The following is a 24,857-nucleotide window of genomic DNA, read 5'->3' on the forward strand; positions in this document are numbered from 1 at the left end:
GAGTTGAATACTTCACCTCTGGAATCCCGACTGTTTCATTCATCATCCTAAAGCAACCTTGTTAGGGGAACTATTAAGTCGGATGGACTACACGACTTGACGAAAACCCTAAGTGAACCCCACCTGCCAGGTCATGCGCTGTTTATCTTGATATGAGAACACCATGTGACGCACCTATTGTTGTGGTGTCTGTGAAGTGTAGAACTGGCAGCACAACTGAAACCGACAAATGCAGATTGTGTGGTGAGAGAGTTGAAACGGTAAGGAGCATTGCCAGTGAATGCCCGAAATTAGCACAACGTGACAAGAACGGTCCATTAGGAGCTCTGTGCATATTACGCTCTACAAGGATCAAAAAGGTGGTACGAACAAATACTAGGAATTACTGAAAATGAAGCCTGCAAAATCCTGTGGGATGCAATGGTTCAGTGTGACCATTACATTAGACTTCAGAAACCGAACATTTTTGTAGTAAATAAATAAAACAAAAATTGCATGATAATCGACATAGTATGCCCTGGTGACAACATGACAAAAGACAAAGAAGAAGAAAAAGTAAACAACTACGACGATTTCAAGTGGGAAATACGAAGGTTGTGGTCAATGAGGAGAGTAGACGTGGCACCGATAGTGACTGGCATGCTAACTTGTTGTCTCTTGAGGTCTCTGAGTGAGACTTGGAGCCAACTTGTACAAATACGAATCAAAAGTCAAACATATGATGATATAATAATAATAATAATAATAATAATAATAATAATAATAATAATAATAATAATACCTTGAAATTTTGGAACAAGGCTATTAATTTGGGGGAGAAGCTCGAATGCATCGACCGCAGTTCCCTGCTGGTACTTATTTTATTGACCCTGAGAAAATGAAAGGGAATGTCGACCTCGGCGGAATTTGAACTCAGAATATAAAGACGGATCAAATGCTACTAAGCCTTTTATACACACCGTGCTAATGACTCTGGCAGCTCGCTACCACCGTAGCAGCAGTAGCAGTAGCAGCAGCAGGAGTACTAGCAGCGGTAGTAGTAGTAGTAGTAGTAGTAGTAGTAGTAGTAGTAGTAGTAATGATGATCGTCGTCATCTTCCTGATAAATATATAGATCGTTAGTCAGACGTGAGTGTGTGTGTGAGTGCATGTGTAAAGCAATTTATTATTGCATATTGCTAAGTGCTTACTCTACAGAAATGCATGCCTTGCTTGTAAATACGGAGCCAATCATGAGCCAGTCGATTATTGATTTATTGAAAGAAAACATTTTCTATAACTAATCAAAATACTTTGTTGAATGGGTTAAGAAAATTCTGTATTTTTGGGAGAAATTATTGTGATTTTGGAAAGATCTGTTAATTTCATAACTAGCGCCGGGCTATCGTTCTTTTCTGCTTTGTAGGGGGACATATTGCCTGCTTCCATTGATAGATAGACTGTTCAACTAAAGCTGGAGAGACATACGATACAGTTGTGATATCAGGCATGTTGTTATAGTTAAGAAGCTCGCATTGCAAGAACGTGGTTTCGTGTTCAACTTCACTGCACAGCATCTTTGGAAAGTATCTTCTGCTGTAGCCTCGGGCCGACCAATGTTTTGTGAGTGAATTTGGTAGATGGAGACTCTGTGGAAGCCTGTCGAATGTGTGTGTGTGTGTGTGCGTGTCCCTGTCTTTGTATTTGTGTACTGTTTGTCTCCTACCACCGCTCGACAACCACTATTGGTTTGCTTATGTTTGAGGAACATTAGCGGTTTGGCAACATGTACCGATAGAAAATAAGTGCTGAGATCGATTTTTTCTTTGTGTGCGTTATAGTATGTCTGCAGACGATTGATTGAAAGGAATAATAGAGTGATGATATAAGATAAAAGATGTACAGTCAATATATATGTATAACACCTTTAAAATAAGAATTTTTAATAGATTAATTGTATTCACTATTAGAGACGACGAAAACAGCGGCGATCTGGCAGAAACGTTAGCAGGCCGGGCGAAAAGCTTTGCGGTATTTCGTCTGTCTTTACGTTCTGAGTCCAAATTCCGCCGAGGTCGACTTTACCTTTCATCCTTTCGGTGTAGATAAATTAAGTACCAGTTGCGTACTGGAGTCGATCTAATCGACTGGGACCTTTCCAAAATATGTTGTGCCTTGTTCCTAGAGTAGAAAAGATTATAGACGAAGAACAAAAACATAGATCCATATAAACGCTTACCTTTTACCCGTCTCAATCTGAGAGGCCGGGATGATACAGCAATTGATTACAGGCAACTCCCGCTTCTTTGACTGCGCTAGTTGGGGTTCGTAATCCAACTGTGCTTTTATGGATTCTCGTTTTCGTGATTTAGCTGAAGTAACGAAAAATTTAATCATTGAATAATGCAGAAAACTATGTTCGTCTAATTATTAATGTATTCTTCAAATTATTACATTAGTTATATGTCTGGAGGATACGATGTACTAATTTTGTTTTTATTTTCTTGTGATTGTGGATGTTTGCTAAGCAATGGAGTTGTGCATAGAGTTGAGAGTTGCTCAGAGAAAGAACGAAGGCGCCCTGAACAAATATCACATGCTAATAAAATTTAAATTTAAGAACAATAATTACGAAGGTCACTGTGTTGCTGATGGTGTCGATGTTGTAGAGGTAATAATAATTGTATTATCGATGGTAATGTTTGTGATCCGGTTAGTGACATATGAACGCAGGACACAGAAAATAATGACGTTTATATTTTACAAGCAGAACACACATACACACATACACACATACAGACACACAAATACACACACGTCTTTCAAATGTATGTCATTCCAAATGAGTAAAAAATTTTATTTGCTAATTTATGGCATCAGCGTGTGCTGTGTTTTTATGAACCAAAACTATTTGTTTTACTTTTTTACACGCAGAGATCTAAGACGGGAAAACTGAAATACAATGTTTAAAATCGGCGTAGTAATTTATATTTATAATCGTCGACATTCGTAACCCATTGCCTTCTCATTTAGCTTCAACACGTTCAATGGTCATTAGTATTCATCAGATTGGATGACTTCAGCTAGGGGAGAATTGAAACATCGAGACAGCCTAATGTAATGACTGGTGACTGACGACTGGTAATAGTGCACTCGACCTGCCTCGCAAATCGATTCAGTAAATTGCCTCATTTCTAAGTTAACTTTGAGTGTGAACCCCTACAAGATATTGAAATATGAAGATTAATGGTATAATTACACTTAATCCATTCTTTTGGGTGTTGTTTGTGTTGTTGCTCTCGTTATTATTGCATAATTTTATGGTCGTCCGTATTTTTATTATCAACATCAACGACTGTCACTTGCTAATACTTTCTGGATCTCACTCATACACTGTATCCCTCCTCCTTCTCCTGTTTTTTTTCTCCATTGAACACAACTCCTTTCTCTCATGTACACAATTCCATCTAATTTAGCCGGCAGTTTCTGTAGAATATGGCTCTCCTTAATAAGTCAATAATGCACTTAATTAGAATAAGAATGCGAAATATTGTATAATTAACCAGATATTCATTATTGCAGCCCCTATATCCAGACATGTACAACGGTAGTAGATGCACATCTATGCATGTATGTGAATTCACATGAATATGTGTGTGTGTATGTGTTATATGTTCGTGTGTGTGTTTGCGTCAGTGACGTGCACACAGACGCTTGCATGAGTTCAATTATATCTATCTATCTATCTATCTATCTATCTATCTATATATATATATATATATATATATATATATATATATATATATATATATATATATATATATATATATATATATATATATATATATATATATATACGCATGTGTGTGTGTGTGTATATTTGTATATGCATATGTGTGTGTGAATGAATAATTTCATGAAGATGTGCAAATATGATGTAATTAGTGAATCTCATAACGATGTTTATAAATTTGATTATTAATCAGTGACTGTGAGGCTCTAAATTGCAGCTAAATACACCAGAGCAATAATTAATGAAGTGCCTTGCTCAAGGGCATAGCGTCTCCCTCTGTATCACAAATAAAATACCTACATGACGATCTCCAACTGAGTAAACTAAATCCTAGGCAGCGCGCCTTAACGCATAACTGGCAATCCGTCGGTTACGACGATGCGTGTCCTAGTTGATCCAATCAACGGAACAGCCTGCTCGTCAAATTAACCTGCAAATGGCTGATCACTCCACATACTATGTACCCTTAATGTAGTTCTCGAAGAGGTTCAGCGTGATACACAATGTGACAAGGCTGACCCTTTTGAAATACGAGTACTACTCATTTTTGCTAGCTGAGTTGACTAAAGCAGCGTGAAATAAAGTGCGTTGCTTAAGGACACAATAGGTCACGGGGAATTGAACTCACGACTTTACGATCGTGAGTCGAATAGCCTAACCACTAAGCCACGCTCTATCAGTTACATATGTGTATGTGAGTGTGTGTTTGTATGTGTACATGTGTTGTCTCGTTTGCTGAATGATATTTTTATTAAACGACAGATCGTAATAGACAAGTCATAGCAAGTTATTCTTGCCTGCGTTTATCAACAAATTTTCTATGCATAGTGAATTTTCGGGAACAGCAGCGAATGAGTAAAGTTTTATTTCACGAATATATATGCATGAGCTCATCTCATAGGGCAAGTCATATAATGTATTTTACAAGGTGACACTCACACGGGCGCACACCCACTCACCCACACATAAATATATATATATATATATATATATATATATATATATATATATATATATATATATAGATATATATGTGTGTGTGTGTATACGTTCATGTAGTTCAAATTTATAGAAAATAATAGGCGAAGACAGGTGAAGAACAACAAGCAAGTGCATTATTTTAACTCTCAGAACGAATTGAAAGAATTGAGAGGAAAAAAATTGGGAGAGAACAATATATATGTGTGTGTGTGTGTGTGTGTGTGTGTGTGTGTGTGTGTGTGTGTGTGTAATGACTAAAACAATGATCTATAGACGAAATATAATTGTGTGTTCGTGTACGTGTATATATATGTGCATATATGTGTGTGTGTCTGTAAATGTATAAACGCATACATGCGTGTGTGTGTGCGTGTTTATGTATACATGCATACGTATACACACATTCAGATACATCCTTTTGTCTTACAAAGATACGCAAAGCGTATGTATGGTTACATAAATATAATTAAAAATGAAAATTGTGTACATTAAAATTAGTTACATTTCATTCGGCAATTCTGATAGAGTTTAATTAAACATATAGAAAAAAATCTATGCTTAACATTACATGCAAAACATATATAAAAAAAAAGCAGAAAACAATTTAGTCATGCAAGCTTAATCATAAACAACACTAGTGATGTCTAACTTACAGTTAGAAATAAGTACGATCTAAATTACATCCTAATTAACCAAGATAATTCAGAAATATTATCAAACATTTTTACTTATAATTTATTTATTTATTATTTTCATCCGTTTGTATTGTCTTTTGTTTCGTTTTTATCCTTTTTTGCTAGTGTTGATTCTGATGTTCAGATTTTTTAGTTTGTTTTTATTAATATTTCCCCGCCTATTCTTTGATTTTATTCTCGTTGGATTCGTTACTGTGAACATATCATCTGTTAAATTATCTTTGTAATTGTATTGTTATTGCGTTGTTTTATTCTTCATTAAATTCGCTTTCATTTGTTTGATTTCGTTTCCATTATACCGTACACGAGATCAGTAATTAATTATATTATATCTATGTTATTCTACGTCTTGTATGTGTGTTGCGATGTTTTACGTGTTAAAAATATGTTTTAGACGTTCTCAATTGATGTAATCGCACTAAATATGGTTGATTGGTACATTCGTTAGCGTAACAGGGAAAATACTTTGGGATGTTTGTTCCGCCATTTTAAATTCTGACTTGAAGCCAAGTTGCGATCACATACATGCTAGACTCAATAAAATATATCATCAGTTGATATAACCGACCGATACACCTCCAAAATATCTAGCCTTATAGAAAACAATACAGACAACAGTCTACACCAGTGGTAACAATATATTATACAAATTAATCTCTTGAAATTATCTCTCAATCACCTATATATTCTTTCATTTTTTGTTCCAGTCAGTAGATTGGGCAAGGCTTTCAATGGTTTAGCCTATTAATTCGATCCAAATTGTTGTTTTAAGTCCGTTGCTTATCCCATAATACTATTTTGATAAGCTGCTACGTTATAGGGATATAAAAATAATTCAACTTTAGTTGTAAAGCGGTGACAGATGACCAGAAAAGCATCGCGCATACACACTTGCTGTCTCAATTTATATGTACACTGACCACATCAACAGATGAAGAAACCGGAAGCAATTTAGTTACTCTTGTATTCTCGGGGTATATATTCTACATTCACATTGACAGAAAAGACATTTAAGTTCACCAGGTGGCTTGTTGCAGCGGTTAAAAGAAGCAACGCTTTGTTCGAAATAGTGTCTGGTTCCCTTCTACAGCTGGACGAAAATATTTGGAAAAGGCTCTTAACCACATCTATTTATTTAAACACAAAATCTAAAGATTAAACATTGTGTAACTCTTGGAAAACTTTAGGCGTGTAGGAGATTTAATCACCAAAGGCATTTCCTCCCGGAAGTACCAGATGATTTTTTGCAAGCTTTAAATCCTTGTGTTGTTTTTTCGACTCAGGAAATAAAAATATCTAGTAGATATGATCTTCTATAAAAGTGGAGTTTCATCAAACCTCTAGACGTGCTCCAGCAACTTTTTTCCCAGTTGCTAACGAAATTTGGAGCAGCATTTGTATAAAAAATGGAAGTTTTATTGGTCATTTTTATCGTCTTTTGTTGTGCAAAGTTCAAACCTTTGAAACCAGCCTTTAATAACAAGAAAACGTTTTTCATCTTGTCGGAGGTTGGCATCTGAAAACTGTCCTACAATATATTCAAGTCTTTTATTTTTTCCATAATTTCTCTTGTGCTAATTGGTGCCAGGATTCGAGACTAATCATCGATTCATACGCCCAACAACCGTCACGTTTGAAGTATCCAATTAGATGAGTGAAAAATGGGGGACCGAGATGTAGGCTGACTAATTTGTTGGGCATTTTTCTCTATTGTTACGTATTGTTTTTACTGTAGACTTTGCAAACGTTAACGTTTAATGCGGTTGATTTCTTTCTCTCACATCAAACCTTTTTTAAGAGTCAAGCTTGATAGCCAGTGCAATCCTTTTATGGTTACTTTATGTATTACGTCCTTCAGCTCCATTTGATGTTTTCTTTCTAGACATCTAGAACTGTAGGTAAAGCCAATAGCGAGGCTTTCAACAATATATAGCAAGATATAGCAAGAGGAAAGTACTGTTCGTGAGAGTAAAACATTTTTATATTCCTATGGATATAAGAATGGAATGAGAAAGGTGAGGTTGGAGGAAGTACTACATTATTACAGTTAGTTGAAGGGTTACCAGGTTCATAGCCACTTCGCTATTTGCGCCTTTGGAGTTGAGCCATAAATATCTACACTTTACGAACACATGCACTGAAAAAAATATTTGATTTGCCATAAAGCATATGTAGTACCAGACGTTGCTACCATATCGACGTTATTATTGGTCTGAAATTTTTGCCAGCCATTTAGAGGAAGGGAAAAATCGATCACACCAACTCCAGTGTTCAGCTGCTACTTATTTTAATCGACCTAGAATGGATGAAAGAAAATGTCCTTGGAAATTGGTCAACCAAAATTTCGTGGGTTTGTAGTAACTGTGGTATTGATTGTATTGGTTTTCGTGTTCCTAGTAGTGTTTGTAATGGTGAGAGTATCTTTGATGATGATTATGGTGGTCAACTTTTACGTGTTACTTGTATTACTCCTCATTGACACACACACCTATGCTTTTCCGGGGTCATTCCATTCATTTTATAAAATGACCTTACATAACAAATTATCAACTGTGATCGTTTTTAGTTTAGTTAGTGTTGCTTATATTGTTGTTGTAAGGGTTGTTCACGAATGTGTTGGAGTGTTTGGAATGATGGTCGTTGTATAGGCGTTGGTGTTGATGCTCTTTGTGTGGGTGTTGATCGCAGATATTTGTGATGATGAATGTTGATGTGTGTGTGGGCGTGTAGTGAAACATAGAAATTGATGGAGAGACAGATAGACAGACAGACAGATAGATGGATAATCATTGTAATACCACAGAATTTACACAAACGCACATATATACACGCCTGAAAAGGGCCCATTTTGCTTGGAAAGAAATGTAGCTTTCAAATTCTGGAAATTTGAATATCAGGTATAATATATAATTTCCTGAATTGTGAAATTCCATAATCCCAAGTAGCCATAACGCTGGTGACGAGAGTATACCCAACACACACACACACACGCGCGCACAGACTAACGTACACCTACACATATAGATATATATCTACACACATATGCTTTTATATATATTGTTGCCATCATAAGAATTAATAAATATTCCAGAGAACATGGTTTTCGAAGCACGTAAATCTAAATAAAAGCATGTAAATATTTGACTGAAGAAGCCTTTCCGATACAAAATTCGATGGCTGCCTATAGAGCATGAACCTACGTCTTTAGACATGAACATAAGTTGACATCAAAATTATAAATGATAGATTAGTTAAGTTAATGTTGTCTGATCTTATATCAAGAATAATTTTATATTGAATGGAAACCTTTTAAGCAATTTGGTGCACAATTTTTAGATATTAATGAAGCTGTACATTATAAGACATGTTTGTTCATAAATATCTGTGTATACCTATACGTGTTTTAAGGCTTCATAATTCTAGAATCAGATATTTCTCTTGAATGTACATTCTTAGAAATCACTTATTAGAAATGTCATTTTAATTAAGGCCTCATTTACTACGACAAGCTATTCGTTAGGAGTCAAAGCTTATAGAGAAAACAGATGACATACAAGTCATAGATATGTTAAATTAATTTTTCTCAAATAGAATGCATTATTTATTTATCGTTATCATGTTCTTTATGTCATTTCATGTTCTAAATTTATATCAAAGTTAGCTGCATGATATACTCCCAGATTAGTATGTACAGTCATCCATATTTAAGAATGTTTTACTGTATTTTGCAAAATTTAAACAGATAAGAGCCATATTATTTATATGTACTTCCAAGCATGTGAGATTAATATAACTGGTGTTACACTGGAAACTTTTTTGTGGCCGAAAGGGCCAGTAGGAGAAATTCGAAATCTGCTGGCCCCGTCAATAGAGGGTGTGATATTTTGGTATTTCGTATTGCGAACTTTTCTTCAACGTTAACTTGCCTCAACATAAGACGAATTAATTAACATTTTATAGCTACATTAAATTATTTCCAGGAAATCATATTTATATGTGTAATGGCCTCCATTACAGATGGGATTTTTTGTTGATTGAAATAGTACTGTAACTCACTGTATTAGATATGCTATTGTCAATTCAATTAACCTTGTGAAAACTATGCACTTATGTATTGCTTAAAGGGTGCAGATATGGGAGAAAATTTAAAGCATTGATTAGATTAATGATCGGGCCAGAGGATCTCTACACAGGTGATACAAGGTGGTCCCAAAAGGTTCTACGACTAGTTATGTTTAATTAAAAAAATAATTTATTTACCTAAGTTTAATATCATCTCCTTCGAAATATTCATCGTGCGCAGCGGTATACCGGTCCCAGCATTCCTGCCAATTTTGGAATCCAGACTGGAAGTCGATTTTTGTAAGCGAATCGAGGACCTTCTGCGATTCGCCCTGGATTTCTACAAAGGTGTTAAAACGGCAACATTTGAGCTGCGGAAGAGACAGAAACCCGCAGGTGCTAAATCTGGCGAGTAGGGCGGGTGTGGAAGCGATGCCATGTTTTCAGTGAGAAACTCACAAGTGATGAGAGCTCGGTGGCAGGATGCATTGTCGTCGTGAACAATCCAGTTTTCGCGCTCCACAGACCCGGTCGCTTTCATAAAATGTCCTCCCTCAAACACTTCAAAATGTCGCAGTTAAACTCTCGATTGGCAGTTTGTTCTTATCTACTCATCTTATGCGCCCTTTTAAAGCCTAGCCAGGCTCATGGGCCCGGTTTCTATGGCGTATCCCCCCCCCCTCAGCTGGACGGGACGCCAGTCCAACGCAGGCTTAGCGGCATTTCGTCTGTGTTTACGATCTGTGTTCAAATTTCGCCGAGGTCGACTTTGCCTTTCAGCCTTTTGGGGTTGATAAATTAAGTATAAGTGAAACACTGGGGGCAAATTTCAGGCCTTGTGCTTTTTGTAGAAAGAATTAAGCATAAGAGACAGAGTTGAAAATGTTGTCGATGATTCTTCTGCTCCGGCTCCGTATGTCGTAAGTTCAAATCAAGACCTGTTTAACTATGCTTTTCAACGCTCCATCATAATTAACCGCTGGACATTTTACTGTCTTGAGTCCGAGACCTCACATGGCAGGCAACATGGTTTCCATGGCGTATAAGTGACCGAATTCACAGAACTCCATCCCTGAACAGGACACCAGTCTTTCGCTGAGTAGACTGAAACAACCTGAGTTGATGTTGAAGCGTTTTGCTCAAGAACACAAAGCACCGGCTTGTTCCGGAATCGAAACCATGATCTTTGAACAAACACCCTTACCACTAGGCCACACGTCTTCAGTTTTTAATCACTCCAGGGAAGTGGCGGGGGTCTATAAAATAGAGTACAGGTAACGTACTGAGTCCGATATCATGACCACAAAGTAGAGCATTGTGCCTATGTTAGAAATATTTATTAAGGCGTTGATGTAGAAGTAGATGGCTTTAGTGACTGATATTTACATAAAATTTTCATATCGCTCTTGGATTGTCTATTTAATTCATTGTTTCTTGTAGAGTAGGTTACTTGTTTTATACGATCTTAATCTTCGTGTTTTTGCTATGAGTCACTGATACTTTGGTGTGTTAGCAATGCTATATATCAGTGTTAGTGGCAGGATGCGAACTTACAGCGCTCTAAATTAATAGTAATAATGATTTGGCTCTCTGTGATATTTCGTCTCATAATCTATTTCAGATTATATAGTATTTTGGTAGTCTTCTCTTGTTTCTCAAAGTAATAATCAAACTGTAATTAATTATGTGCAAATAGCGAAGAGGGGCAACGATCAGTAGACAATGAAGTCAGGCAAAATTATATTTAGTATATTAGCTTCCAACATCTACATTGCATTTCACCACTAAATTCGATAAAACGTCAAATATAAATGTATGAAAATCCAATGAATTTAACCCCTATGGTTATTAGACGTGTTTCAGTATAAAATATCAAAATTTAAAGCAAAATCTAAACAAAAACGAATTTTCTTTTACCACGGAGTTTATCGGAGTAAAAGGAGATTAATATCAGATAGGAAGTATCTGATAATCGATTGAAATTTATTTTTTAAAATCTTTTTTGATTTCTTTGGAGTTTTCGTATTTCGTTTTCGATATCATAAATGCGAAATGTTTTTATAAACCTAAATTTGTATTTATATTTTCTCATACAATTGTAATACTAATTAAAATTTCACTAGTGTTTTCCCTCTCTTTTCTTTCTCTCTCTCTCTCTCTCTCTCTCTCTCTTTCTCTCGTTCGATCTTTCTGTCCACCATTGATTATTTATTGACATACTTTTCCACTCCATATATATTATTTGTTGAAATAACTTCCCGACATTTCTTCATTCCCATTTCCATACATATCTCATCTCACCACCGTTCTCTGCTTCTCATATTTGGATTACAAAAATATATCAGTTTTATCTTTTTGAAGATTCAAAATATCCGCCTTCTCAAAAAAAAAAAAAAGAAAAAAAAAACGAAAAAGAGAAAATTATCTAAAGAAGCTTAAATCAAAATTCAATTTGGGTTATACAAAAACTAAATGAGTAAATGAAAACGCTTATAAAATCAAATATATTTACTTGGAAGTTTTTGGTAAAAATTAATTGACGATGAACTGTGGCAGAGCCCGACAATGAGAACAATAACCATCAACAAGGCAATTCCACCTACTATTAAACCAGTCAGCAAGCCATCCTTTTCGCTGGATGCGGATACGGCCTTCTCCGTTACGTTTGTTGATATAAGGACTGCAAAATAAAGGAAAGGACATCTTGAATACAAAAAGAAGACATATATTAATGCTTTCGAATTTTGGCACATGTCCCGCAATTATGGGGGAGGGGCTATGTCGATTTAATTGACCCCAGTGTCCAACTAGTACTTATTTCATCGACTCGGAAAAGTCGAAAGGCAAAGTCAACCTTAGGGGTGTTTGAACTCAGAAAGTAGAGGCGGCTGAAATACCGCTACGCATTTTGTTCGGCATTCTCATGATTTTTCCAGCTCATTGCCTTAAGAAGACATAATAATGTCATGAGTATATAATGTAGTAAGTGTTGTGATGCTGGTACAACACAGGAAATATTTTGGTTCACTCAGGAAATTTCCACAATAAGGCCCAGTCCGTATTGAATTGTGGTGTCATGTGTGTCTCAATGAATCCTTGAGCCATGCCCACGGAAGGTAAGCTTCTGCAAAGGCCTCCTGTGCTGGACAGGTCAATGGATAGGTGATAGACTATTATGAACCACTTCTGCCAAGAAATATAGATGGGTTTGCATAAGTCTGGATACCCATACCTAGAAAAGCAAAGTTACTGAAGCATTTCATATGTTAATTGAAGAACTTGAAACATTCAGTTAACACATGAAAAATAGTCAGAAACTCGGGAATTTTGTAAGACAGAACTTGTCAACTTTATCTTTGGTTCTTTTGAGGCTTAAAATAATGTACCAGTCAAATCTTAGCTTCTAGGAATTGACCAACCTCTTCCCTTAAAATAGCTGGCCTTGCGCCAAAATTAGAAAAAATATATACAGTAATCACTCGCCATTTCGCGGTTCACCTATCGCGCTCTCAGTACGTCACGGATTTTTCTGGCTAATATATGTAACTTTATATCGCGGACTCCTCTGCGACCGATAGGTATTTATATTTTATTAGATTTTAATCATTTCTGTCGTAAAATTTAATTAATAAATAAGAACCACAGTAGAGTGCTGCACTGTATAACACATTAATTAAAATATATTAAAACGAAGTAAGTAGTGTACCGTAGATGAGTAAACATAGATTGGCATACACTGCATGGAAAATGCAACAGGGGAGGCGAGTGTGTAGTGTTGTTTTGCATTTATAATAAAATAAATATATACAAATTATAAAATAACTTTATAAATATATACATTAATATTTCTGCTTTGCGGATTTTCACTTATCGCGGGGTTTTTTGGAACGTAAAACCCGCGTTAGAGGAGGGGTTGCTGCATATTTTAGGGCGGCGATCTAGGAGAACGGTTAGCACGCCGGTCAAGATGTTTTACAGGATTTCATGTATTTAATGTTCTGTGTTCAAATTTCACCGAAGTTTATTTTGTCTCTCATTCTTTCCGAATCGATGATATAAGTACCAACCAAGTACTGCAGTCGATGTACAGGACTTCTTCCTCTGCTCAAAAATTCTCGCTTTGTGCTAAAATTTGAAACCATTGGAGTTGAAATTCCGCCAAGGTCGACTTTGCCTTTCACCATTCGGGGTCGATAAAAATGTACCATTTGAGTACTGCCCCGTCCCTCCCCCAAATTTCAGGCGTTGTGTCTTTAGTTGAACGGATTATTATAAGCAGGTGAACTGTTAGGATGCAGGACGAAATGCTTAGTGACATTTCGGTTGTCTTTACTTTCTGAGTTCAAATTCCGCGAAGGTCGACTTTGCATTTCTTACTTTCGGAGTCGATGAAATAACTACCAGTTGAGTACTTGGATCGATGTAAACGCGCAACCCCCTTTCACATAATTTCAGACCATTAGACAGGATTATTTCTCCACAACTTTTCATGCTTGTATAAAATAAATATCGAATTATTTATAAATGAAATTAATTTTTGTATCATTTTAGGAAAATTTAGCTGGTATTTCTAGCAGGTTGTATGCCGGCATAGAGGTTCACTTATAGCATCGTACTCTACATAGAATAAATAAAGTCATAAATAAGTCATATCATAATCTCATGGCTACCGTTCTAGCTTTCTATTAAAATGCAAGAACAATTGTTTCGTTTAATCCATCGCTTGATTTTACTATTAATATATATATATATTTTACTATCTCACTATTTCTCACATTACAATTAAGTCAATTCTGAAACAAATTCAATTATGTATATTCTTATGCTGGTTTTCTTTTCTTAATCCGCATAGGATTTATAATCACAGATAATCTAACTTTTTTTTCCGCTTAATATAATTCAACAAATGAGCTTATATCCAATTATGATATTTTATGTAATTTTCACTTTTGTTTCTGAAGACAAAACGAAGCTACAACAAAAGTAACCAATGTTTGTTTAACAATTTTCATTTGAACTGCACGCTTTGTTCCCGGCTATAGAATGGATTAAGCGGATTCAGTAAAAACAAATATACATGTGTGAGAGTGTATATGTGCATGTATGTATATATAAACACTCACACACACACGTACATGCGCATGGGAAACTGTGTATGTATATATGTGCGTACGTGTATGTGTATATATATATTTCTGGCCTTCTATCTATTGTAGAAAATATTATTATTATCATTATTATTTTATTTTTAAGGTACTAAGCAGAAAATATCATAGCTGTGGTGCACAAAATCCTTAGCGTAACTTATTCAGGTTTTTCATGTTCTTAGTTCAAATCCTGCCGAGATTCACTTTGCATTTCTGGGTCGAGAAAACTAAATACCAGTCAGATACTGCGACCGATATATTCGATTATACCCACTTCTCCAAAATTTAAGGCATTGAGTTTTCTGGAGAAGGTGCCAAACTGGCAGAATCGTTACCACCTTGAACAAAATTCTTAGCGACATCCCTTTGCATTCTGAGTTCAAATTTCAGCAAGCTTGATTTTGCCGCTCATTTCTTGGGGTTTCATGAAATAAGTACCAGTACAGGTGACGATGTAATCGACTAGTCACCTACCACAGAATTTTAGGCTTTTTTACTATTGTAGAAAGAATTACCATTATTGTTGTTGCTGCTGTGTGAAGAATTGTCGCTTCATAGTTGGGGATATTCTGATCACGATGGTAAGGGCGTGAGTTCGATTCCCGATGACAACTTATGTCTTTGAGCAAGACACTTTATTTCACGTTGCTCCATCTGTGTGCCTCCAGTAGAAATCATTATTATTACGCTCTTCTAGGTGACATAGAATAAACATTGAATTATATACGAAAGGAATTTAAGTTCAAGATTATTCATCTTCTTCCAGACGATATAATTGAATATGTGTGTATAGAACAAATATAATCAATTGAAATTTCTGAGGGCAATTATGATCCGATGATAGGAATATGTAATAAACGAAATTGAATGTCAGATTACATAAAATGATAAATAAGTTTTTCTCATTCCCTTGTTACATTGTTGTACACGTGCGTCAAATATACGATTTTCGCATTGACGCAAAACTGTGAATGCGATGATATTTCCAATAGAATATCCTGAATTAACAGAATTGCCTACTGAATCTATATGTATTGGGCGTTGACATGGCAATGTGGTAAGACGCTTGCTTCTCAGCCACATGGTTCCGGGTTCAGTCGTACTGCGTAACAACGTTGGCAGGTGTCTTCTACTATAGGATCGGGATGACCGAGGTCTTGTGAGTGGATTTGGTAGACGGCAACTGAAAGAAGGTCATCGTATATGCGCGCGTCTGTGTTTGTCTCACTACCACTGTTTGACAACCAGTGTTGGTGTGTTTACGTCCCCGTAGCTTAGCATTGTTCGGTAAAAGATAACCATAGAATAAGCACTCGGTCTTTAAACAAGAAATGAGGTGAATTCATTCGACTAAAAGATTCTTCAGGGTGGTGCACCATGGTGGCCGCAGTCTAATGCCCGAAACAAGTAAAAGATGATATCATAGAAGGGTTCATTGAGAAGTTTAGGCCCTCTATTTTAGCCTCTGTATCGAATCCAATACTCTTGAGAGTTTCTAACATACATACAATTCTAATGATGATGAGGGGTGTTAGTCGATTAAACCAACACCAGTACTTTACTCTATGAACCAGGAGAGTTTAAAAACACTGATGCTTCCGGTGAGATTTACACAGTGATTGTAAAGACCTAGAAGAATTACTAAAGGGCATTTTTAACGGACTCTCTATCAATTCTGCCAATCGATTGAAGGCTGTCGATGTCTTGCAAACACTTCACACATGGAAGTGCTACCAGTCGAGAACTCCGCATCCCGGAAGCCAGCAAGTGTATGGGGTCATCAGGAGAGAAGGCGCGCTGTTTCAGGGCCTACCTCTCGACGGCATCAATGAGCACCGGCCCACCTCACTGATATGAGGCCCCGGTTGCTAGATCAACTGGTTATTAAAAACAAAGCTCAATATTTCTCTAGCCATCGCTCATTGTCACTTTTTAACCAAATCCAAAACACAATGTTATACGAGACGTATGATCATCGAATAGACTATCATTTGACTGATGCTCCATCTCACTGCTTTCTAAGATCAAAACCTTGTCGAGGTCAACTTTTGTTAGCGGAGTTCAGTCTTGTACTGGGTTCGAACTTTCGCTTTCTCACAGCATATATTCGCGGAGATCAATCCTGCACGTGGTCACCATTAGATTCCAACTGTCCACCACACACCACACATAATATGTCATGAATTCTCGCAATCCTCATCAGGTGTTATATTGGTTACGAAAATTTACTATATTTTCTATAATACAATTATTGCTATCTAAGATTTCAGTATCTATAACTTGAGTAAAACGACATTACACTTTGTCATTCCCGGAAAGATAAAATATTTCACGATAACTACATGTAATTTACCCATCCAAACAAAATAATATTTCTTATTATCTGACGTTACAAGATGAGAATCGTACAGAAGAAGAAAGAGTTCTCACCGAGATGAGATTGTTGTTCGATTCGTATTTAAAGTTGTATGGCTACACGTATATCCTCCTAACAAGATGAAAGGTATGAGTGAAACATCAAAGAACTACTTCTCGGTTCTTCTCTAAACGTACGGTTTTGTAGCTAAGTATGAAATCAATAATATAATAGAGTCAACCTACCAAACTAGAAGGAATTTCTAACATGCAAAAGCATATTAATTGATTTTCAGTAGGTTCAAAGACATGCAAATTTAAAGGAGATTTGAATTCAATTAAATTCTATCTTATCGACCACAAACTTTGGGGAGGAAAATCTATATCATTCCTATTTGATCTTGAAACATAAAGAGATATTAAAACTTAGTAACTTTTTTCTCTATCACTTGCTTTACCGATTCTACTATTCCCCGCCCAGATGTTTTGTAACAAAAATGGATATTACTTAAGAAATTAGTAACGTACATTGGACTCCCTCTTCCGATATTCAGCGCATAATACTAACTTGATCCCTTGTTAGCTATATCTCTACACGCTCTTTACTCACTGCTGCTAAGCTTGGTAACTATATCCACGAAATTTCTCACTCATTATTTACGTTGCTTATTTTATACTAAAAAATTCATATTTTTCAATGCTACATATTTCTTCTAAGAAACATGAATTAATTCATGACAGCTGGAGTAACAGGAAATCAACGCCATTTATTTAAGAGATATAATTGAATACAATAAACTTCCTCTAATCGGATACTACCAGGACAGAGAGTTAACTGAATTGCCGGTTAACTGAATTTTCTAGATACCTCACCCAGAATATAGTAGAAATGAGAGAAATAAGGAAGAAATAAAAGCATAATTCGAGTAACAAATCCGGTGTATTAACGTAATAAAAATATAGGTATTCTAAGTAGAGTAAAATAAAACACTTTACTGTTCTTTGAGAACAAAAGATTTACTTTAGATACAGCGAAAACGTTCTTTTCATGACAATCACTTAACGGAAATTAACAAAGTTCTCGTGGCTCTCATTAACGGACACGTTCCTTCCTTTTCGTTTCTGGGTGTCGTTTATTTAACAGTTTTGTTTATTTCAATACCGTGTATAAGACGATGTTATTGTACTGCAATAAATTTTCCCCACTGTTTTCTTAGTTCTTCCATATCACACCACAAACTACTTGGAAGAACATTGCCTTAAGTAATATCATTGCCACAATAATTCATTTGACAAACAAGTCTATTATCTGACTTCATTGTTTGAATTTTCACGGAATAATTTCATATTTATCAACCGTATTGATCTTCCGGATATCACCTTCATTATATTTTATCTCATATGATACAATGACTAGTAGATATCCATTTCTGTAACATTGAGCAACCTATTTTCTGAATAATGGCTTTCAAATGTTTGAAGGCATATTATTTTCATAGCTATACTATAAGGAAAATGGCGCGTCGTGCAATAGATGCACAGTTTCTTAAACTATTATTAGATTGAACTGAAGTAAATTAGATTTACATAGAATCCTAAATGCATGGTTGTCTTGGTGTAGAAGGATTTAATCCTGAGTCAGAGTTCTTAGTATAAAGTGATCTAGTTCGAAAATATAAATATTAAGTATAGAACTACACCCAAACTGTTATTACTTAACTCTCTAAAGAACATCACATAAATTGGTAAATATATATATATATATATATATATATATATATATATATATATATATATATATATATATATATATATATATATATATATACATATATATATATATATATATATATAAGAAGCTCATTGTTTTTACTATATCATTTACGCTGGTTTAGAACCTATTGTAGTAGCTAGCAGGCATAGATATTTTGTTAGCCCTTTAAACCTTGGCCGTGAAAATCATCGAGGATGCAATGGCTTAGGGGGACACGATTACGCCAGTACTAGGCTGATACTCATTTCAGCTGAGTGTACTAAAGCAACATGAAATTACTTTCTTAAGAGCACAACATGCTGACTCATCTACTAATCGAAACTACACCCTCATGATCGCGAGCCAAGATTTCTAACTGTTTGGCCACAAGCCTTTCCAGTTAAATGCAGAATGATAATATTCTGACGTCGTCGTTAAAATGATAGAACTTGATGTTGGTTTAAGCATGATTTTAAATCAGAAAGCTAAGGGACGCAACTAATTACAGCTATAATGCTTTTTCGGAGAGATAACATCGATATAGTTTAACGTTGAAATATCACAAATTCCGGAGTAAGAAATCAATTCCTATAATTCAATGAAACTTACATTTTGAGTCACGAAAGAATATAACAGATTGTTGATATCCGTTACGTTATAGTCAGACTCACAACCAAAAGAGACATAACACAGTATGACATTTAATCTAAAACTTTATTGATTCTGTTCTCGGCAATATACTAATATCAGCGCACCTTCGTTTTCCTTCTATTTAGACTGAAAGTAGTGGTATATTTCGAGATTAATAATTGAATATTACTAAATCTATCATAAATATAAAAGAATCTTTCTACGTACCTTGGCGAGTGAAGTTAACAGCAGCTTTACCACATCCATTGATACAGGCACACCGGTGTCTCAGCTCGGCATACTAAATATTGTAAGTAAGATTCAAATGAAAATAATACATTAGAAACTATACTCACGAAATCACATATTTTATGAATTGTTCAAGATGAAAACGATTGTGCTGACTTTAGGAATGCTTTTATAGCATATACCAAGTGTTTTACACAATGAGAAATGGTAATAACAGTGAATGGAAATTACGAATGTTCTTAGAATTAACACTTTATGGACCGTTATAGTTGTCCTTTGATAGCAATAAACCGGGCAATTGCTATTTCTTCTTACAATAAAGTGAAATAAATAACGTCTATGTATTTGCTTTTCAAGATTCGTGATGTAAAGTCTCGTGCTGATACAATTATTCTTTTTTCTTCTTTTATCTTCTCTTCTCTAAGCACAAGGCCCGAGATTTTAGTGGAGGGCGCCATTCGATTAGATGGACCCCGGTATGCGACTGATACTTAACTTATCGACCCCGAAAGAATGAAAGGAAAAGTCGACTTCGGCGAAATTTGAACTCAGAACGTAAAGACGGACGAAATACCTATTTCGTTATTGCCCACAAGGGGCTAAACATAGAGGGAACAAACAAGAACAGACGAACGGATTAAGTCGATTACATCGACTCCAGTGCGTAACTGGTACTTAATTTATCGACCCCGAAAGGATGAAAGGCAAAGTCGACCTCGGCGGAATTTGAACTCATAACGTAACGGCAGACGAAATACCGCTAAGCATTTCGCCCGGCGTGCTAACGATTCTGCCAGCTCGTCTGAAACGGATACTGTTATATTGGTCATTTTACTTCCTTGCCAAATAAACACACGCACTATATATTCGTTCTCCACTTGTATATTACACCGACTGGAAATCTTTCGTCACACAATTGTGACCTCTTCAACAATCCTCCGTCCCACGTGGCTGCTTCTGTTCTGTTTAGACCATTCTGTCTTTCTCTGGTGTCTATCCATAATATTTAATTTTATGATATGTATAAGATTTGCGCGCGCGCACGTGTGTGTACATATACGCACACGAAATATAGTTTGCAGTCTATTGAGCTGAATATATTGAATATTTCCCGCGGATCAACGGGGTGTCAAAACCCAATGTGAAATATGAATGACAGAATTTGAAAACGGTCAGCATTCAACAACAATAATTACAGCCACTCTTGCAAAATCATATCACAACAAATTGTATTAACATAATAGTAATAATGATGGTTCCAAATTATCGTACAGGATCAGTAATTTTAGGGTGTTGGTGTTATTTGGAAAATTATATATTCTATTATTTAAGTTCGCACGTTTGCGAAATAAAAACAAAACATTGAAGTTAAAACCATTTTCATAATATATATTTGAAAAGATTAATACAGGTGAGCGATTAGTTATCATAAGTCGTGTTCAAGGTCTTCATGGTTTTTTACGCAAACAAAATCGTCTTATATATATATATATGAAGAACATTAATACTCATGAGAGATATTAATGTTAGTGGCCGCAAGCTAAAACCGTAAAGACAATATATATATATATATATATATATATATATATATATATATATATATATATATATATATATATATATATATATATATATATATATATATATATAAATATATATATATATATATGTTAATTCTCTAAATGAGGTATTAACAGTAACTGCACGATAAAGTGAAGTATATTGCCACTTAAATGTGGCTGACCCCTAGGGGTGGATGTTACTGTTGCTTTTAGCCCCAGGAGGACATCTCCTCCAGCTGGCTTATCGACACACTTCTGTGTCCTGTTTGTTTTGCCAACTTCCCTTGGCAAAACAAACAGGACACAGAAGTGTGTCGATAAGCCAGCTGGAGGAGATGTCCTCCTGGGGCTAAAAGCAACAGTAACATCCACCCCTAGGGGTCAGCCACATTTAAATGGCAATATACTTCACTTTATATATATATATATATATATAAATATATATATATATATATATATATATATATATATATATATATATATATATATATATATATATATATATATATATGTATATATATATATATATATATATATATATATATATATATATATATATATATATATATATAAAAGAATTACATATGTCTATTATATATATATATGTGCGTGTATGTGTATGCGTGAGTGCGTGTTGTTTTTCATGCATGTAGTATTTATGTATGCATGAATGATATAATAAGTTTGTGTGTGAGTGTTTGTGCTTATGCGAGTGCCTATCTGCAGAAGGAAGAACTGAACAAGTCTTTAGAGTAGGACTCGTCAGGTGCAAGTGCTTCTAATCTTAAATCCTCTAAGGGATCCAAGTCATGACTTCTAGATACTCCTCTACTGCCGCAGAATTTGACCACTGTAAGTGCTACTGTCTGAACATGGATGTGTATTGTATTCCCGAGCCAAGATACCTAGAGTTCTGTAACCGCTTCCGTTAATGACGCCAGTTAACTCTAGTGTAAATTATGTCTTCATCATTAACAATATCCATTTCGAACACTTGTCATCTGCTTCTGCATTGCCTAAGATTCAAGAAATCGAGAGCCGCTTTATGAGATCAGGGGCAAATTTGCCCACTAAACGTCTTGCATTCTATTACATCCGTGAGAAAAGAGAGTTGGTAACGCCAAATTTTGTGGGGTGTCGCTCTTAAAATAAAACACATCTGATTATTTCTAAGCAGCAATATATATTCACAAAAGCTGCTCAAATTGACTACGTTTAACATTCTCTATGAAGATTGAATTTCTAACTTTACTTCGTTCTTTCAAAAACAATAAAGTGAAAATCTATTGCGACATACAATAGATTTTGACACGTTAATAGATTATTCTCCTTAATTCTAATTCATACAGGCGTTTTAGAAGAAGGATTTAGAAACACCTTTACTTAAAATTACTTTTTAGAAATCCATAGGCACCAGAAATTCTAAAGTAAGAGATAATTTGAAGAAGAAAATAATTTATTGAACTGTAAAATGCGTTTCCATAAATTAAAAAGTTTTCGTTTTCTCACATCTGAAATAAAGAAAGGATGCTTGATTGAGAAGCTTCCCTAATGTTATTATAATAAAATTAATTTTACCATACGGCTTCAATAAAATGCTTTTAGATAACATTTACTGTTTTGAGATAAATTAAAAAAAGGTGCAACTATGAGCTGATATTTTTCGTATAGTTTTAGCTGTTGATTCCGTAAAATATGTGCCGTGTTGCTTGTGTTATACTACTGAGAAAGAATCTACAGTTCGGGAATTGTGTGGATTGTTAATAGTATGTGAGGTGTGATAGAGAACCTTAATAGTTTTATACTAGTATGTATGATTATACTTTGTGTTTTATAACGCTATTTAATTCTGGTACAAGGCCAACATTTTCGGAAAAAAAGGTAACTCGATTACATCAACCCCAGGTCTCAGCTGGTACTTATTTCCTCGACACCCCCAAAGGATGAAAGGCAAAGTCGGCCTCAGCAGAATTTGAACTCAGAACGCAAGTGAATATTTTCTACTAACCTCTTCAAATAACATTCCCAGTAGAAGGAGAGAAACAAGTAAGAGATGAAACATATTAAATTTAATGTGATCATTGCAAATCCAATGGACTACGTATGTGTAAGTTGTCATTAACGAAAACGAATTAGTTACATGGTTTCATACTTACAATATCTTTCTTCAGCTCATCTGTCAATATTTGAAATAATCCATCGTCCGGGTCCTTTCGGTCAGCATCGCAAACCAAAGCAACATGAACCCAAAGTTTTCGATGAGACCTGTAAATAATAAAGACAAAAATAGTAGGTATGTATATATATATATATATATATATATATATATATATATATATATATATATATATATATGGGCTTGTTAGCATTTTCAAATTTATAATCGGGAATATCATGCTGAAGAAGGAAATGAATTTTTTACTATTCTAATCGCGTAACGCGTATATGATTAACTAAGGCTGGTTGGTTTCGTTATTTTTTCTTCTTTTTGCCTATGTAAGTTACGAGTATTACTATCTGTGGAGATATATTGTAGTAGAAGAAGTAGTAGTTTGACTGCTATTTCTAAATTTCGGTATGTGGTGAAGCAACTTTTGCTGATCCCTTAATTATGAGTTCAAACTCCGCCGACATCGACTTTGCCTTTCATCGTTTTGGGCTCGATAAATTAAGTACCAGTTGCGTCCTGAGGTCGATCTAATCAACTGCCCCTCTCCCCATTGTGCGTAGATTAGAAAAGAATGCATGTATGCGTATGTGAGTGTGTGAGTGTCAATGTGTCGCGTGAGTATAAATGTGCGTATTCCACACACAACTACGGATTCATATGTTGTTGGATAATATATAGAAAAGAAATGGTTTAGATCATGAATTATAATATTATTTCTTTACAAACATATTCAAAATCAGCTAAATTTCTACTAGAATACAAAGGCAACAAAATAACTATAATACATTTTGCACATATGCAGTGCAAACGGCTTAACCAAAAGGACATATTTGGCGTTAACAAGCTAAAATATGATGCTCTGATCAATCTTGAAAGGGGACGTGCTTGCTTTGTTCTGGTCAGTTTTCATTTAAGTATTCCAACGAATACGCCCGGAAAAATACATAAAATATTCGGTGTTACATACTTCAGCACAAATCTTTGAAACGGTATTGTTAAGCATGCTATACCACATGCGATCCATCTGTCTATCTATCTATCTATCTATCTATCTATCTATCTATCTAGCTAGCTAGCTAGCTAGCTAGCTAGCTAGCTAGCTATCTAGCTATCTAGCTGTCTGTCTGTCTGTCTATCTATCTATCTATCTATCTATCTATCTATCTATCTATTTATCTATCTGCCTATCTATCATCTATCTATGCGATACCACATGCAATCTTTGATGAAACTTTTAAACTTTCTGCCACTGTATTGGCTCAGTGGGATCTTCATCATTTTCCTCAATTCAGAAGGCAAAAATCAAACACTTCTCGAGTATAAATATTTATAAAACTCATCATTTAAGAAAATGTGTTTTTCGTTCCAGTGTATATGTATGTATGCGTGTGCGTTTGTGTGTGTGTGTATGTGTGTGTGTGTGTGTGCGTGCGAGCGTCTGTGTGTCTGAGTGCGTGTGTTTTTGCAAGAGTGTTATCTGT

General features: G+C 35.3%; 1 protein-coding gene across 2 annotated transcripts in view; it reads right to left on the bottom strand.

Annotated features, from left to right (window-relative positions):
- Nucleotides 1–24,857, bottom strand: part of LOC106875323 (uncharacterized) — a 200,649-nt gene that overhangs the window by 63,354 nt on the left and 112,438 nt on the right. For both annotated transcript variants that reach the window (XM_089360840.1, XM_089360841.1), the window contains 4 exons: nt 23,363–23,471; nt 19,624–19,696; nt 12,023–12,190; nt 2,219–2,351 (listed from right to left, as the gene is read on the bottom strand). In XM_089360840.1, the coding sequence (XP_089216966.1) occupies nt 2,219–2,351; nt 12,023–12,190; nt 19,624–19,696; nt 23,363–23,471 (483 nt within the window). The remainder of the gene's footprint in view (nt 1–2,218; nt 2,352–12,022; nt 12,191–19,623; nt 19,697–23,362; nt 23,472–24,857) is intronic.

Source organism: Octopus bimaculoides, chromosome 12, assembly GCF_046866305.1.
Source record: "Octopus bimaculoides isolate indiv1 chromosome 12, ASM4686630v1, whole genome shotgun sequence".
NCBI lineage: Eukaryota > Metazoa > Mollusca > Cephalopoda > Octopoda > Octopodidae > Octopus > Octopus bimaculoides.